Raw genomic sequence first — 17,080 nt, 5'->3', positions numbered from 1 at the left:
CCCATATTCAAGTTCACATCCAGGAAACCAACCAGCTGGTTGCAAATTGTTGTTTTTACTTATTATTCTGGTCTGTTGCTGTTCATTGGAGGGAAGAGGTGATAAAATTTTAATATTTGATGTCATGTAAGATGGCAGGGAATATCTAACCTGTATAACAAAAGCATTTAGAAAAAAGCTTAGTTAACACTTGTTTCCTTAATTAGCTTTTTCTCTACTTCAGCTTAATTTTTAAAAGCTTTTTAGAATTTAATAAAGCAGTTTTCTGATTGTTATACATGCAGTTTGATTTGATCTTCACAAATATCTCCTTTTAGAATAGACTTGATCAAATAATTTGCCTTAGGTTGCACAGTAAGTGGCAGAATCAAGGAAAGCCCATAGCTTTAATATCATGGGTTATAATTATCTCACACAGAGAAAATATTGGTTCATTTGGAGAATAATTTTATGTGTCTAGCACTATTTGGTTATAGAAATAAATAAAACAGTGTTTTGTTTTGTTTTTGTTTTTGTTTTGTGGTGGCACTGGGGATTAAAACCAGGACCTGACAGATGCTATGCATACTCTACCAGTGAGCTACATCCCCATCCCTTTGTTTTCTTTGAAATAAGGACTTGTTAAGTTGACCAGGCTGACCTGGAACTTTGGACCTTCCTACTTCGGTTTCCCAAGTAACTGGGATCATAGGCATGCGCCACTGTGCACTGCTCTTTGTCAATATTGAGAGATTCCTGTCTTACTTGGAGAAAGAAGTCAAACTTATTCTTCATGTTCATACAGGTTTAATTTCTGTTTATCACATGAACAATATATTAACAAAAACCAAGTAGTATTTTAACAGAAATAAAGGTTATATACAAATTCATTGTGTTAAATAAGTTGTTTGCATTTTGTACGATCTGTTCCCAAATGTTGCATAATCATTTTTATGTAACTGTAAAAAAGGCATGCATTTTAAAAGTAATTAAAATTTTCTCTTTTCTACAGATGGCGGGTACCATTGATATGACTCTTCAAAGCGACATTATGACAATGTTTGAAAACAACTTTGATTAAAATGCAGTTTTTAAATTAACCATCAACTTTAAATGAATATAAAAGATTAAAGTGCATATGGTAAAATGATTGCTTTCAGACACCAAAATATCAATCTTATATTGTATTTTGATCGCTCTAAAATGATTAAACAGTTTTCACTTACATTTAAATAGCTATATGTTCATTTTTTAATGGCATCATTTATAAGAAATTTTATTCTTTAGATCCCTAAAAATTGAATAGATCCCCAGATGTTGTTCTTTCTCCAAATAATTGTCATCTATACATTATAGGCCCTGTCCTAAGCAATGAAAATCCAAAAGAGATAGTCCCTGATTTTTTTTTTAAATGAAGAATATGTAAAAGTATATCAAAACCATAGTTCCTGTTGAGTTTTAAAATTTTAAATAAATATTTGTCTGCTTTTAAAAATATTTAGAGCTTCTATGCCAGACATGGTGGTACACACCTGTAATACCAGCTGCTCAGGAGACTGAGGCTGGAGGATTGTGAGTTCAAGGCTAGTCTTGGAAACACTGCAAGACTCTTGTCTCGAACTAAAAAATATTCAAAAGGTCTAGGAGTGTAGCTCACTGATAGAGTGCCTTTGGGTTCTATCCCTAGTAGCATTCCCCCAAAAAGAAATACTTAGAGCTTCTAATAAATAATACTTGAGTATCAGGTTTTAAGGTTTTCTGCTAGTTCTGTTTCAAAATTTGTATTGAAGTTTAAAGAAATATTGCCTATGGCTTGAAAGATGTTGAATTTGAAGCAAAATAACAGTGAATATTATGTATGCAAGTTTCCATAGGAATTTATCATATTTATTAATATGTACATGTGATAGCAATGAATGTTTAATTTTAACTATAGTAAGTCTTATTTAACTATTCTGTAAAATATTTTTGTTTGTCATTTTCAAGTTGTATAAATCATGCATATTACCTTCATGTGTTTTAAATGTTTGGACTCTTGAAGTGTAACACAATTCAGGCACTGTTTGATACCACCTAAAGTGAAAATTCAAAGTGTGTATGTATTTTATAAAGAATAAGAAAATTTTCTTGAACTTACTTATTTTTATAAGTTTTTTAATATCAGACTATCAATCAGTTTAAAAACATGATTTATTAGTGACTAAAATAGTGTTTTACAGTCAGAATTAAGGTGATAACTATTCCTATTCAAACATATCTATTTTTAACCAACAAATTAGTGTGTATATACTAAACACTACATATCATGTTATTTTCCTAAAATTTTATATATAATATAAAAGGTTTCAGAGAGCAAACTGGACACTTAACTTCAAATTTAAGGCAGGTTTTGGTAGGTTGGTTGAAATCAGCTTATCGGAGAAGAATATTGGTTGATAACTGATTCTTGGAATATTATAGGTTGTTTTTGGTAAAAGATTGTTTTCTTTTCTTACATGTAACTGTCTTCAGCTACAACCTGGTTTTGTGAGAACTCCTTTTCTGGTGACATCTCTAACTGCTGTCCAACTAAACCTTTGTTACATTTCTGGGATTCATGGAAAGTAAACAACATTTTTTCCTCCTTTTGTTCTGAGTTGTTCAAAAATTGTGGTTCCTGGACCAGCTGCATCAGCTTCATCTGGGAAGTTTTTAGAAATGCAAATTCTCAGACTTCATACTTATGAAATCAGAAATTCTGGGAGTGGGGTCAAACAAGCAATCTGTAGTCAAACAAGCCCTCCACTTGCTTCTCATACACACTAATGTTTCAGATCCTTTGCTCTAATCCCTGCAGCTCTCATTTTGTGCTTGTTTTTCTAGTGACTCCTCTTGACCTTTGTAATGTCACTTACAAATCATTCTCTCCTTCCTCCTCCCTAAAAGCTCCCAGCTTTAAATTTTTCATCTCATCAGACTACCCTTCCATAGAGTTAATTTCAACATTTTGTTCTCTTGCTGCTTCCTCCAATTTTTATCTAGCTTCCTGTGTATAGGCCCATGACACCAACAATCTTAAGATTTCACCAAGACTTACAATCCATTAATCCTTTTCACAGAACTTCTCAGGCTGGGAGTTATAGTAAGTGGTGGAGCATGTGCTTAGCATATGCAAGACCCTGAGTTCAGTTCCCAGCGTCAAACAAAACAAAACATAGTACTTCTGTTCATGCTCTCACATCTCTGCTTGTCCTAAGTTTGTAATACATTATTATAATCATTCCCGTGCATACCCTTTCAACTCCATTGCTTCTTCCTTTGTTGTATTCACTTGATTAAACTCAAATCCTTATGAAATCTGACCACCTGCTCTGCATTCAGGAAGCTGAATATGGTTAGGAAAAAGTATGCAACCATGATAACCATTCTTACTTTAAATATCTGGGAAATCTCAAATGAGCCTTAGTGTTGACCAGAAACTAAATTTTCATACTTTGTTCACTCTCCCTAGGCAGTCAGCTATTTCATGTCTCCATTCCACTTCAGACATCCATTCAGTACCACTTCATCCACCATCAGTCAGTCTCTGCTAACCTATTTCTTGCTGCTTTTTCACTGAGGTAACAAATAATCCAAGATCTTGGACAGTCTTCCAGTATCACATCTACAAACATCACTCTCATATAGTCTTCTCTCCCTTTCTTTACTAAAGATGAACTTGTCCCTATTAAGGCATCTTCTAACAATTCTTTCTTAACTCCCCAAGAACATTGCTCCAGTAATTACAGTTTTCATTGTCAGTGTTCCCTCCTGTAGATGGTTTTCAGTATACAAATTGTAGTTTTCCTGAAAGCTCAATTATAGAACTTGTTATTTTCTTCTTTTATGTTGGCTTCTCACATTGTTTGCTCACACTTTTTCTTTATAATAACTCTTAAAAATTATTTAAAAACTCACCTTTTAAAGTATACAATTCAATGGTTTTTAGTATAGTTACTATTGAACAATTTGTTTCTTTATAGATTCTTTATGTGTATTTTGTTTTACAAGTTTTATCCCTATATATTACTTAATTTATTAATTTATATAAAATTATGTAGAAGTGAACAGTCAAAAAAATTTGCTAACTTAGAAATCATTGTACAAGTCATTCGTACTTGAATATTATATCCAATTTGATTTTATAATATTTTTAATTACAAAGCTTTTAGATATGACTTAAATAAAAAAGTTTAGAGATAATAAGAAAGTTTATCTCCCTCCACTCCAATTCTAGGAAGAATAAACATACATATTAGTCTGTATTCTTTATGCCCATCCAAATATGGACATATAGAGAGGAGGTTATAAGAGAATTATTGTTACAAAATTATGTTCATCCATATGTAACATTACTTAATGCATCATGAGCATCTATTTAGATCTATATCATTAGATGGCCCTACATTCACTCATTATTTTTTAAAGGTTATTTATCCTTCACAGGTATAGCTCTATCATACTTATATTAAAAATTCCCTCTTGATCCAGTTGCTTATCACCTTTTTCCACCACTAACAATACTGAAGTAAATATCCTGTTTATGTAGTATTGTATAATTGTGCTTTTATTTCTAAATGGTAAAGCTCCTAAAACAGGATTCCTGGGTGAGAAGTTACACAGAAAGTAGTTTTAATTTTAATAGATGCTTCAGATAATTGTTCCAAAATATGTCAGAGTAGTTCATATTATTACGAGTTTGAAAGTATTTTCCCATTATCCTCACCACCATTAAAGGTTACTGCCCTCATTTTTTTGTTAATAATGAAAAATATATATATAATTTTTTTCTTTCAATTGTACTCCCCAGACTACAAGTAGAATTAAGTATCTTATATTTGTTTGTCATGTGAGTTGCCTGGTCATTCTTTTTGGACCCTTTTTCTAGTCACTGTACTCTTTTTTTGGGGGGGGTGTTGTTGTTTTTTAGATGTTGGTCTTTTGTTTTGGATTTTTTTTCATAATCTATTGTCAGTCTCTTGAGGCTCTTTTGATCCCATTAAAATACACATTTTATGTTGTCTTGCCTGGATTTTCCTTTTTGGTATCTGAATATTATATCCCCACATCAAGAGAATTCCTATGTTTTTTTTTTTTTCTTTGCACCTGAAATCCAGATATTTTTACAGTAGAATTACATATTTTTATCTGTGGTATAAGGTAGGGGGCCAATGCTTGCTTTCTTTCCAAATTAATTATCAGTTATGCCGCCACAATTTACTCACTGAACCTCTGAATTGCCTATTACTGTATAAAAATTTATAATTATTTTTTATATAACTTGTAAAAAGTTGAATGAACGTAAGCACTGTTAGGATTTTAATCAAAATTAGATCAGAATGAAATTTAGAGAACTGCCAATTTTATTTCCCTCCATGGGACCTATTTTTGAGCACTGCCAGTCTCAAAAAAGGCAGAATTCTCCCTAGTCTTCTACACCACAGTTAATTGGAAGCAAAGCAGCAAGCATCTGGGGACTTTTTCAAAGTCAGATGTTAAAAGCCATGCTAGGCATGCTAATTATGCCACTGGCCAATGGTGAGGTGGGAAAGATGAAAGTTTTCAAGAGTCTAAAAGACCCAGGCCAGCTAGAGGAACAAGTCAAATCACAAATTAAGACCAGGAAATTAACTCACTATCAAAGATGAATAACATTTTTAAAAAAGAAAAAAAAAACAACCTACAGTGACTGAAAGCAGAAATTATAGTATAACCTCTCACTTTACTCTCCCCGGGGACTTAAGAATAACTATTTGTAAAATGTTTAAAGAACTAAAACTTTAGTGGGGAGGGGGGGTATACAGATTTTGGAAAAAATGAAACTTCTAGCAAATTAAGTGTTGAAATAGACAACTTTAAAAAAAATCTCAACGGATGAGTTAAAACAGTTGCAACCCAGGTGAAGACAAAATAAGTGAGCTGGGTTTTGGGATGTAGCTCAGTGGAAGTAGAGCACTTGCCCAGCTTGTGCACAGTGAGCTGGAAAATACATTCAAATACCTGTAATCTCTGCAACTCCAGAGACCAGGGACCCAAGGAGAAGAAAAATGTAAAAAAGAAATTAAAATATTAGAGCTGGCAAACAATGGCCCACAGGTCAAATCCAACTTACTTCTTCGTTTTGTAAGTTTTACTGGAACACAGCCACATCCATTTATTTATATCTTGTCTACAGCTGCTTTCGTAGAATCTAATGATAGAATTCAGTAGTTGTGACAGAAATTGATCCTCAAAGACTAAAATATTTACCATCTGACATCTGACTGAGAAAGTATCCAAAATTTTGCCAGCCCCTGATCCAAAGGATAAAATGAAAAGTTCTGACATACATCTAATTAAAGTTCTTGAAACCAACCATGAGAAATAAGGTGGGTCATTAATTTGGGGAAATCATAATGGTAATTTTCTTAAAATTGAGAAAAATGAGTGCTTTTATCTTGGAAGTACAAGATTGCAAGGAGAATAGTGAAGAAAAAAAAAATCCATACCTAAGACACTTTTCAGTAGTCAGCACACCAACATAAGCAAAGAAAATTGTGTAAGCAGCCAGGGAAAGGGAGTTACAGAAGCTGAAGCTTATTTTTTTTCCACAAAATAGAAATAAGAATGAGTTAGCAGCGACCATGAACACCAGAAACAGTGGAATTAAATCTTCAAAGTTTTGTGAGAAAGCTGTCAGTCTGAAATGTGAAACATTTTGGAGGACTCTGATTTTTTTTTCCAGAATTACACATGTGCATTAATCTTGCAGTTCATTTTCTTATTGTAAATCTATAACCTTTCTCTGCTGGAGTTTCTATTTTGACAGTGCCCCTTAGGACACAACTATCTATCAGTAACTGAATGTATCTTAATCATGGTTGCTTCTGGTTTTTTAATTAACAAAGTTCATGGATATGTTAGCATATAGTTTCTTTGCACCCTATTCTGAACCATTTGTCATAGGATTGTGTGTACTGATGAGATTCTAATGAATTAAAAGTTTTTGAGTAAGTGAAGGAAAATCTGTATGCATTTTAATACTGACTGCAGGTTTCTTTCACATTATAGATCACAGATCTGTGTTTATAAAATAAGAACAGTCAGCGGTAATTGTGCTACATTTGTGTTTATCCACCAGTTATTTTTTAATAAAAAGTAAAACCAGAGGGAGAAGTCAACTTGAAATTCTGAACTCAGTAAAACTAACAAAAGGAGTGTGAAATTTTTAAAAAATCATTTTACCACAAAATGTTCTACCCTAAAAGTAATGTATAAGGGAAATTCAATTTTTATGAAAAGTCAAGCAGGTTGAGTTGCCGTGTTCCATTTATCAGTTATGCCACCTGAAGCGTGTGATCTCTAAAGTTGATGTAGCACAGGAAAATAGGGCTAGAGGATCACACAAAAATTTTAATGGCCAGACCTGAAAGAGGCCTCTCTTGCCTTCATCCTGCTGACCAGAACCCAATCACTTGGCCACACCTGACTGTAAGCCTGGGAAGTTCTGAATATGACATTGGTAATACTCTGTCACATATAAGCATTTCAATTTAGAAATGCACATGCTGATAAACATAAAAAGACACTCAATTTCTTTAATATTGAGGGAAGTGAAAATTGAGGCCATAAATGATAGTTTTTACTCATCAAATTAGCTAAAATGATATCTCTATCATTACCAAAAAATTGAAGAGTAACTGGGCATGATTGTGCATACCTGTAATGTCAGCAACTCCAGAGACCAAGATAGGAGGATCACAAGAATTCCAGACCATGCTTCAGCAATTTGGTGAGATCCTGTCTCAAAATGAAAAATGACTGGGAATAGAGCTCAGTGGTAAAGTGCCTCTGGGTTCAATCCACAGTGCCAAAAAGCAAAACAAAAAATGTAGGAGAGGATCAATAGGAACTCATGCTGGCAGTCAGAAACATAAATAGATACAACCATTTTCTAAAACAATTTGATACTCTTTGTGTGTGTTTGGTTTCTACTGGGGATTGACCCTAGTGAATTTATTACTGAGCCACATCCCCAGCCCTTTTTATCTTTTATTTTGAGGCAGGGCCTCACTAAGTTGATAAGGCTTACTTGGAACTTGCAATCCTCCTGCCTCAGCCTCCCAAGTCACTGAGATTACAGGCATGTGCTCCTGCATCCGGCTATTTTGTAAAGTTGAATAGTTGTTTAGTCAATCCAGAGTTCCCTCCAAGTATATATCCTAGAAAGTCATTACAAACCAGGAGGAAACATGAACAAGAATATATAAAATACGTACAAACAAGGATGATTATAAAAAGGGAAGAAGTGAGGGAAGGGGAGAGAAGAGGGAAAGAGCACATCAACCCAAATACCTAAAGATCTATGGAATAGAATAGAGGTCCCAAAAATAGAGCCACACAAATGAGACAAATGTGTACAATTCAATAGAAGAAGGACAGTCTTTTCAACAAATAGCACTGGACATCTATAGGCAAAACAAAAACTTCTCAACCTAAACCTCATCTTACAGAAAAATTACCTCAAAATTGATCATGAACATGAACTTAAATATAAAATGTAAAACTTACAGAAAATCTTTAGACTCTTTGACTAGGCAAATAGTTTTTAAGACGTGACATCAAAAGCATGATTTATACATGGAAAATTGACCTTATCAAAATTAAAACTTAAAAAGACAAGCTAGACACGGAAAATATTTGCAAATCACATCATGTGATAAAAGTTTTCTAATAAAATTACACAGGAGTCAAACACAAAAAGGAAAAGATTTGCAGACACTTTGTAAAAGTAAGATGTATTTGAGTGACACAAGTATATAGTAGCTGCCCAATATTATTAGTCAATAAGTAAATGCAAATTAAAATTTCAATGCAATACCACTGCACACCTCTGGAATGTAATACTCAGTGCCCTAACTATAATTCTCTCACATTGGTGGTGTGATTTCAAAATCGTGTAGCTACCTTTCGTTGTTGTTTTCTTTTGGTACTAGGGATAGAAACCGAGGTTTCTCCCATACCAGGCATGGGCTCTACCACTGACCTACACCCCCAGTCCTTTGCAGCCACTTTGGAAACCAATCTGATGGTTTCTCGTAAAGGTAAATGTACACTTACTACCTGACCTAGTAATCCCACTTTTAAGTATTTATTCAAATGAAGTAAAACCTTTTGTTCACACACACAAACTTTACATGAGAGTTTAGAGTGGATTTATCCATAGCATCCCCAAACTGGAAAAAAAAAAAAAAGGTTCCATGATTGGGAAACAAATTTATAGTATACCAATGAAATAATAATCAGCAAGAAAAGCTATATGCAACAGCCTAATTGAATCTCAGTTACATTAAGTGAAAGAAGCCAGAAGCAAAAGGTTACATACTATACTACATGATTCCGTTTATACAACTCTGGCAGAAGAAAGGAAGGCGGGGGTGGGGAGGACTTATAGGGACAGAAAACAGACGGTCGCCAGGGGCTTGGCTTGTTGTGAAGTGCCTATTTGCTTTCTAGTTGGGCCGGAAACAACTTTAAACCTAGTTGGAGAATATTAACATTTTCAGAAGATTGTCAGGAATGTCTGTAATGTAGTTCAAAAGGCATCTGCTGCCACCTCCTCCCTGCACCCCTGCTGGTCGATGATCCAGAAGACCTGATAAAATTCCAACAGTTCGCGGGCCAATGGAAGATTTGAACACCCACCAAAACAAGAGTGGCCCTTCCGTAGCACCCAGAATGGTTTGGAACCTCTCGCCTTCATGTTGCCCACTTTCGGTAATTGTTAAATAAGAAGAGGGCGGAGGGCTCCACCCTTGCCTTGTTCCTGGCTGACCGCGAAGCCCAGGGTCTCCCCAGCTGCGCTCCGGGGCTGGGCGCGGGGGCCCGAGCGCGCAGCGTTTGTGCGGGAGCCCGCGGCTGACACGGAACGCGAGCGGGCTGTGACACCGCCCGGGGGAGGCGCGCGCCGAGCTGGCGACGGCGGGCCGGCCTGACACGCCGCGGCGCTAGCTCCCTGGCTCCGAAGGAAGGGCAGCTGTCCCCGCCGCCGCCGCCCGATGGCGAGGCTGCGGGATTGCCTGCCCCGCCTGATGGTGACGATCAGGTCCCTGCTCTTCTGGTCCTTGGTCTACTGCTACTGCGGGCTCTGCGCCTCCATCCACCTGCTCAAACTTTTGTGGAGCATCGGCAAGGGACCTGCACAGACCTTCCGGCGGGTGACCCGGGAACACCCTCCTGCGTGCATGAACGACCCCTCTCTGGGTACCCACTGCTACGTGCGGATCAAGGTGAAGGCCGGTGCGGGCCTGGCGGTAACGCGAGGAAACGTGACAGCCGCGGGGGCGGGGGACGCGGGGCTGTTCCTTCCTTAACGCCCTGCTCAGCGTCCCCTAGTGTTGCCCTGGCTGCAGGGCGCGCGGTGGGGATGCGGAAGATGGCAAGGGGAGAGGCAGGTGGGATGAGGCGCGGCGTGCGAGGGGTCCGGTTTGTATGTCTTTGTGTGTGTGTGTGTGAGTGTATGTACCTCCGCGTGTGTGTGGATGAGAGAGAGAGAGAGAGGGACAGAGACAGAGACAGGTGACAAACAACAAATCCGGTGTGCAGGCGTCTTGGTTGGTTTCTGAATGTGGAGTTCTCTAATCAGAGTCGTCTTGTATTGCTCTCCCCTCCTCCCTCTGCCATAACAACCCGGAATAATTCTGCTCCTTTCCTTCTACAAAGGGAAGCTGTCTCCTGTCACCTTTTTGCCCTTTAGAGCTCAGATCAGTTGAGGGAACTGTTGTTCCTGGGGTTGCTCTACTGTCTGAGGAGGCTGTCCATGCTCAAATTTTGAGATAAACAGAATGAGTCTTTGGAAATCAGGAGTTTATTTTGATCACAGATGACCCAGTCTGCATGAAACAATGAATAAATAGTATATGTTTGTGAGGAGGGAAACAGGCTTATGAAGTCAGAAACCCAAAAAAATGGAATGAAAAGGAAATGCCAACCATGCATGCACTCCGTTTGTCCATGCTTGTCCCAAGCTTTCTCATGGCTCACACGTTCTATTTCCTGAGACTCCAGGTGGGAAAGGGAAATGGCCCCTGTGATCCACTGTACAATCTGACTCACAGACCTTTCAAGAGCAGAATCCTATGAGGAGATGTTTATGTCACCAAGTCCTGATTTCCTATTAGGAGCTAAATTGTTCAGCAGCTGGAGTTCAAAAGGGCAAGAAGAGCAAGAGGTTCCTTTACACAGATCACTCAGGCAAGGTTCTTCTTGCCCTTGTTCAGCCTAGGGTTGATATAAGAATTAAGTGAGTTGATATTTGCCCCAAAACTACACACACACACACACACACACACACACACACACACACATACACAACACCTTAGAACAGTGTCTGGCATATAGTGCAATAAAGTACGTATTAATTAAATCAAAGCAAGTGCCCAAGGCAGTTCATCCTCTAAGACCATCACATTCTCAAAAGAAGTTATTGAACTTCTAAGATTCTGCAGTTGAGGACCAAGTCAGATTTGCTAACTCTATCAATTTGAGGACTAAAAGTAACTTGTGAGTCATCTAGAATTCTTCATAATGCCTTTCCTCTGACTCAAGTCTCCTAGAGAGTTCCCCAGAGATGCAGAATCAAAGAGTAGAAAGAACATTGTCCTGGGAGTTAGGCTGAGATGGGGATTCTAGTCACTATTCTGCTTCCACCCACCTTTATGATTTGTGTTAACATTTTTAGTCCTTCTTTTCTTTTCTTTTCTTTTTTTCTTTCTTTCTTTTTTTTTTTTTTTCTTTCTCTTTTTGGACTGGGGATTAAACCCAGGGGTGCTTTACCACTGAGCTATGTCTCCAGTCCCTTTTTAAATTTTATTTTGAGACAGGATCTTGCTGAGTTGCTGAGGCTGGCCTCCCAACTTTTGATCCTCCTACATCAGCCTCCCAAGTCATTGGGATTACAGGTGTGCACCACCAGGCCCACCTGGGCTTCATTTTCTAAATCTGCAACTTGATGGTGTTGAATTAGATGACTCTGAAGGATCTCTTACATATGAAAATTGAATTGCTTGGGTAACCTGTTTAAAACCCAGTGTCTGTCATTCAGGTTCTTGGTTTCTTTCCTTGAATTTTCAGAGTTTTTGCTTCTCTTTCTTGCTGTTTTCTCTACTTTCTTCCTTTCAATTGGCTTCGTATTTGTTGTTCTCTTCTTGTATCTCCATTATTTTCTTTGGTCTTTTTTTGTCTCCCAAGGTATACAGTGAAGTCTTGAGCACTCAGGGTATTCTGTTAGAAATACACACTGACGCGCCATGAGGAACAGGCAGCAAGAGGAATGGTACATGCAACACTCAAAATAATGTGGGAAGGAGAGACCTAAAAATAAGGGAAGGAGGTGTGAATTATATAACTGATGGCACAGCTTTTGACGGGCAAGCTGAGAAAAGTATATGACTAGGAGGTAAACTTGGCAGGATTATAAATTCAGATCAGAATTATACATATCCTGCAGAATTTGAGTGAGATGAAACATGACACATCAATAAGATGAAAGTTACAAATTGTGACATTGCTTCAGATGCTCAAAATATATAAATCTACCTTATAGTAAGAATGAGAAGGGAAGACACTGTGAAGGGAATGTAGGCAAAAGTCAATCAGTCCTTTTATCCTATTGATAGATCATGTTTTTTTCCTTTTGGAGATTAATGATATTTATTTTATTTCTTGATGTTAATGCAAGTATTTCTTAATGAAGGAAATACTAAATGTATTAGTTTGACAATCAAAACCAAACATATCATGCCTTCTATTTTTAGGATTCTGGGTTAAGATTTCACTATGTTGCTGCTGGAGAAAGAGGAAAACCACTTATGCTGCTCCTTCATGGATTTCCAGAATTCTGGTAAACTTACCAACTAACTCTTCTTTTGCATTAAAACTTGTTTTATTGGCCTAGTCGACTTTGTACTGCTATGTCAGAATGCCACAGACTGGGTAATGTATAATGAATAGAAGTTAATGTTCTCTCAGTTTTAGAAGCTGGGAAGTCCAAAATCAAGGCAATGATGAGGGCTTTCTTGTTATGTCATCACATGGTGGAAGGTGCTAGGAAAAGGAGGCAAAAGGGGATGAACTCCTCTTTACACAGTGGCATTAATCCCACCCATGAAGATCTCTCATTATCACTTTTTTTCTTTTTAATTTTGAGACAGGGTCTCACTAAGTTGTTGAGGCTGGCCTCTAATTTGTGATCCTCCTGCCTCAGTCTCCTGAGTCACTGAGATTCAGATTTCTCAAAAGTTCCACATTCACACCATAGAATCATTTTATTATGATAACTTTTGATAGACCCCAATCTATTTACTTGCACAGAGAGATTATTTCTGAATATTCCTAAATCACAGCAATGGTTTTCCTCCTAAAGACACCTGCATACATGTGCCACACACTGTGGCACGTGCCTATAATCCCAGCAACTCAGGAGGCTGAGATAAGAGTATCAAAAGTCTGAGACCAGGGGCTGGTGTTGTGGCTCAGTGGTAGAGTCACACATGAGGCACTGGGTTCATTCCCCAGCACCACATTTAAAAAAAAAAAAAAAAAAAAAAAAAAAAACCTAAATAAACAAAACAAAGGTATTATGTCCATCTACAACTAAAAAAATGTCTGAGACCAGGGCTGGGTTGTGGCTCAGTGGTAGAGTGCTTGCTTCTCACATGTGAGGCACTGGGTTTGATCCTCAGCACCGCATAAAAATAAATAAATGAAATAAAGATGTTGTGTCCGTCTATAACTAAAAAATATTTTTTAAAAAGTCTAAGACCAGTCTTGGCAACTTAGTGAGACCCCGTATCAAAATAGAAATAAAAAGGGCTGGGGCTGTTGCAGCTTAGTGGAAGAACACCCTGGGTTCAATGCCCCCATTCAAAAAAGAAGAAGGAGGAGGAGGAGGAGGAGGAGGAAGAGGAGGAGGAGAAGGTGAAGAAGGATAAAAGAAACCTACATGTAACCATTCTTAAACTTTATTTTTGAGGATAAAAAAGGTATCTTTAAATTTTTCAAATTTCTGAATTAGTTACAAAACAATTTTTCATGGAGTATCTTACTGTAGACAAAATACAACACTGGGGGTGGGGGAATAAGACTTTAAACAAACAAAAGTCTTGGAGTATTTCTCATTAGGAAGTGTTTAGTGAAACTTGGGATGAGAGAAGGCAGAGAAAATAGGACTTGTGGAAACTTAATGTAAACTATTTCCTATGCATGACGTCATTGGCTTATGTGAATGCAGGATAACCTGAAGACCTAAATATTTCATAGTAAGAAGAAAATCTATCACCAAAAATTAACAGTTAGGAGTTACTGTGTAGTCTATTTGTGTTGCTAAAAACAAAATACCCAAGACTAATTTATAAAGAACAGAAATTTGTTTTCCACAGTTCTGGAGGCTGGGAAGTTAAAAATCAAGGCACTGGAAGGTTCAGGGTCTGGTTAAGGCCCCATCTCTGTTTCCAAGATGGTGCCACAGGAGAGGGGCCAATACTTTGTCCTCACACGGAGGAAGGTTGGAAGGACAAAAAGGACCTCACTAGTTCCCACTATCCCTTTTATAAAGTTGCTAATACCATTTATGAGAACTCTGCCCTCACGACTTAATCACCTCTTAAGGGCCCCTCTCGGTAAGATCTCATTGGCAATTAAGTTTCAGCATTTGGGAGTACATATTCAGACCATTGCAGTTACCTAGAAGAAAATTTTTATTCTCTGTTGATTTTATAGGGCCAAATAAATACAAATGAAATCAACACCTAATCAAACTTTATTTTTAATGAACATCTTTAAAAGAGATAGTAGATATCATAGGGTAAAACCAGTTTTTGATTGCACAGGGCTGTGATCTTCAGATGGTTCCTGAACTACAAAGGTCAAGAAATAGATGGAAAAAAAAGTTTACTCTCCAAGTTGACTCAAAGGTAGACTATCTGGTATCTTTTGAAAGTTCTGGGGCAACAACATGTCCCAGAATTTCTCTGGTAGTGTCTCATAATACCTAGAATTCCACCACTTCAACTTCTTCACCTCTTTTAGAGTTTTAAAGATTTTGTGCCACCCAAAATCCTGATGTAAAATGCATCTAGCTCTGAAAGGAATATTACCTTTAGACAATTTAGTGAATACTTTATGAATGAAAGGGACCTCATAAACAAATGCACTGAGGATGTTAGTGTCTTAGGAAGTATTAGGCATTAGAGAAAGGAATGGAGGATGGCAAAGACCTATCTACTTCATAATTTTTCTAGAATAAGAAGCCTATGGGTGCCTGTTTCTGAGAAGGCTTTCTCTTCATGAAGATTTTTTTCCTGTCTGGATTAGCTGCATAAACAAATATGTCTTACAGTGTGTTTTTCCATTTGGAAACAACCTAATTAGGTGGTAGGAACAGTGTCCAGTGCCATGCAAGCAGATGTATGGGGACTTGCCTCGTGGAGTACGTGACATGACTGATTCACAGCGAAATGTTACTAAGAAGCATTAGTCAAATCTGCCCAGAGTAACATGACTACAGAATCCTGCACAATCTTTTACAATAATCTTGCAGAGATGTTGTGATAAAAAAGAGTCAAAACATGTGAAAGGCCTTTCACATGGTCCCAGTGAATACTCAATAAATGTTCATTTTCATCCTTCATTCTCATTCACTCAATGTGGAGATCTATAATATCCTAATTCTGGTGATGATAATGATGATAGTTAACATTTACAGAGCATTCACCACATCCAAATACTCTTCCAAGTGTTTTGCATTTATCTTCTCAATTAAGCCTCATAGCTACCCTTCTGAAATAAAAGGCAGTAGAGCTAACCTCTGCTATCCTCAGTCTATAGGAATGATAATGCTCTGATAACAATCATGGATTATTATCCTTCACATATCACACCTTATGCAAACATTCAAGAGAGTGTTAAAGAGCTAGTCAAAAAATAAAAGAATACCTTACTTTAACATTTTAAATCATCAGTCTAAGTAAAATACATGAATGATCTAAAAAGAGGTGATATTTACTCCAATGCTTTTCCATGTTCTTTTCCTGCCTGGAATTTTACCTTTTAATATGTGGAAAAATCTACATGAAGATAAAAATGAGCCTATAACCACTTCAACTAGTTAGTAATTGTTTCAAAGAGTCCCAGAGAATGGCGGTGGTACTGATTTAATACAGAGCAATAGATGCTCTCTGTTTTATCTTAAGAGATGATAATTTTTTGCATGTTTTTCATAGTATTGTCCCTTTATTTACTCCTTGTGACAGCCCATTTGCAAAATAGGAGTGTATATGTCCTAGAACTTTTAGTGAATGGGATAGCTTAGGAGGGGCCTAGTACTACTGATCCTTGGGTATCTGCACCCTTTGCTCCAGCAAAGTCAAGTCTTGGATGTGTTCAAAGGGGGTTTTGTGTGAGGAATGGTTGATTTTTTTTCAAAAGCTACTAGAGATGTTTTTATTCTGAAGACTCATAGAGTAGGAATTGGATGCACAGAAACAAGCCCCTTCTATCCATCAAATCTATTACTCCAGAAACAGCCTTCCTATAATTTAAAAGAAGAACAACAAACCTAGATAACTGAATTACTCAAATAGACCATATTGAGTTCATTGAACTTTACTGACCATTAATCAGAGAGCTACCTGGTTTTTCAGGGAGAGTTTTAAATTAACTACATGGAAATTGCCCATGTGATAATCAAATACCTCTGTTTGAGTATGTCATACCTTAAGCCAAGACTTCCATGTTAATGATCATTCTGTCCTTCCTTCCAATCAAAATGTTATTGTGACCCATTATAGGATTCAGTCAGTTTCATCTGGAGGTTCATGGAAAAAAGTCAATCCAAATAGTAGAATTTAGGACAAAATTTTTAGAATTTTAGGACAGAATTCTAAGATTTATGTTTAAGGACAAAACTCTTCTTTTTCATTTCAAAAGAAAAAAAAAGGAAAGAAAAGAAAACCTTTATGCATGGCATTTCAAACCAATTTAAATTTATATTGTAAATATAAATGTAAATGTTATGTCTATTGATTACATTTTGCCTAACTACTCC

General features: G+C 37.0%; 2 protein-coding genes across 4 annotated transcripts in view; both read left to right on the top strand.

Moving 5' to 3' along the window:
- Brdt (bromodomain testis associated) overlaps positions 1-1,060 on the top strand; it is a 51,292-nt gene extending 50,232 nt beyond the window's left edge. For all 3 annotated transcript variants that reach the window (XM_047563526.1, XM_047563517.1, XM_047563512.1), the window contains one exon: positions 992-1,060. In XM_047563526.1, coding sequence (XP_047419482.1) covers positions 992-1,060 — 69 coding nt within the window. The remainder of the gene's footprint in view (positions 1-991) is intronic.
- Positions 1,061-9,551: 8,491 nt separating this feature from the next.
- Positions 9,552-17,080, top strand: part of Ephx4 (epoxide hydrolase 4) — a 39,391-nt gene continuing 31,862 nt past the window's right edge. The window contains exons 1-2 of the mRNA XM_047519261.1: positions 9,552-10,265; positions 12,792-12,877. Coding sequence (XP_047375217.1) covers positions 10,035-10,265; positions 12,792-12,877 — 317 coding nt within the window. The 5' untranslated portion in view covers positions 9,552-10,034. The remainder of the gene's footprint in view (positions 10,266-12,791; positions 12,878-17,080) is intronic.

This window comes from Sciurus carolinensis, chromosome 1 (assembly GCF_902686445.1).
Source record: "Sciurus carolinensis chromosome 1, mSciCar1.2, whole genome shotgun sequence".
In the NCBI taxonomy this organism is placed as follows: Eukaryota; Metazoa; Chordata; class Mammalia; order Rodentia; family Sciuridae; genus Sciurus; species Sciurus carolinensis.
Note: the sequence above shows the minus strand (reverse complement) of the source record. Positions and strands in the feature narration are given on the sequence as shown.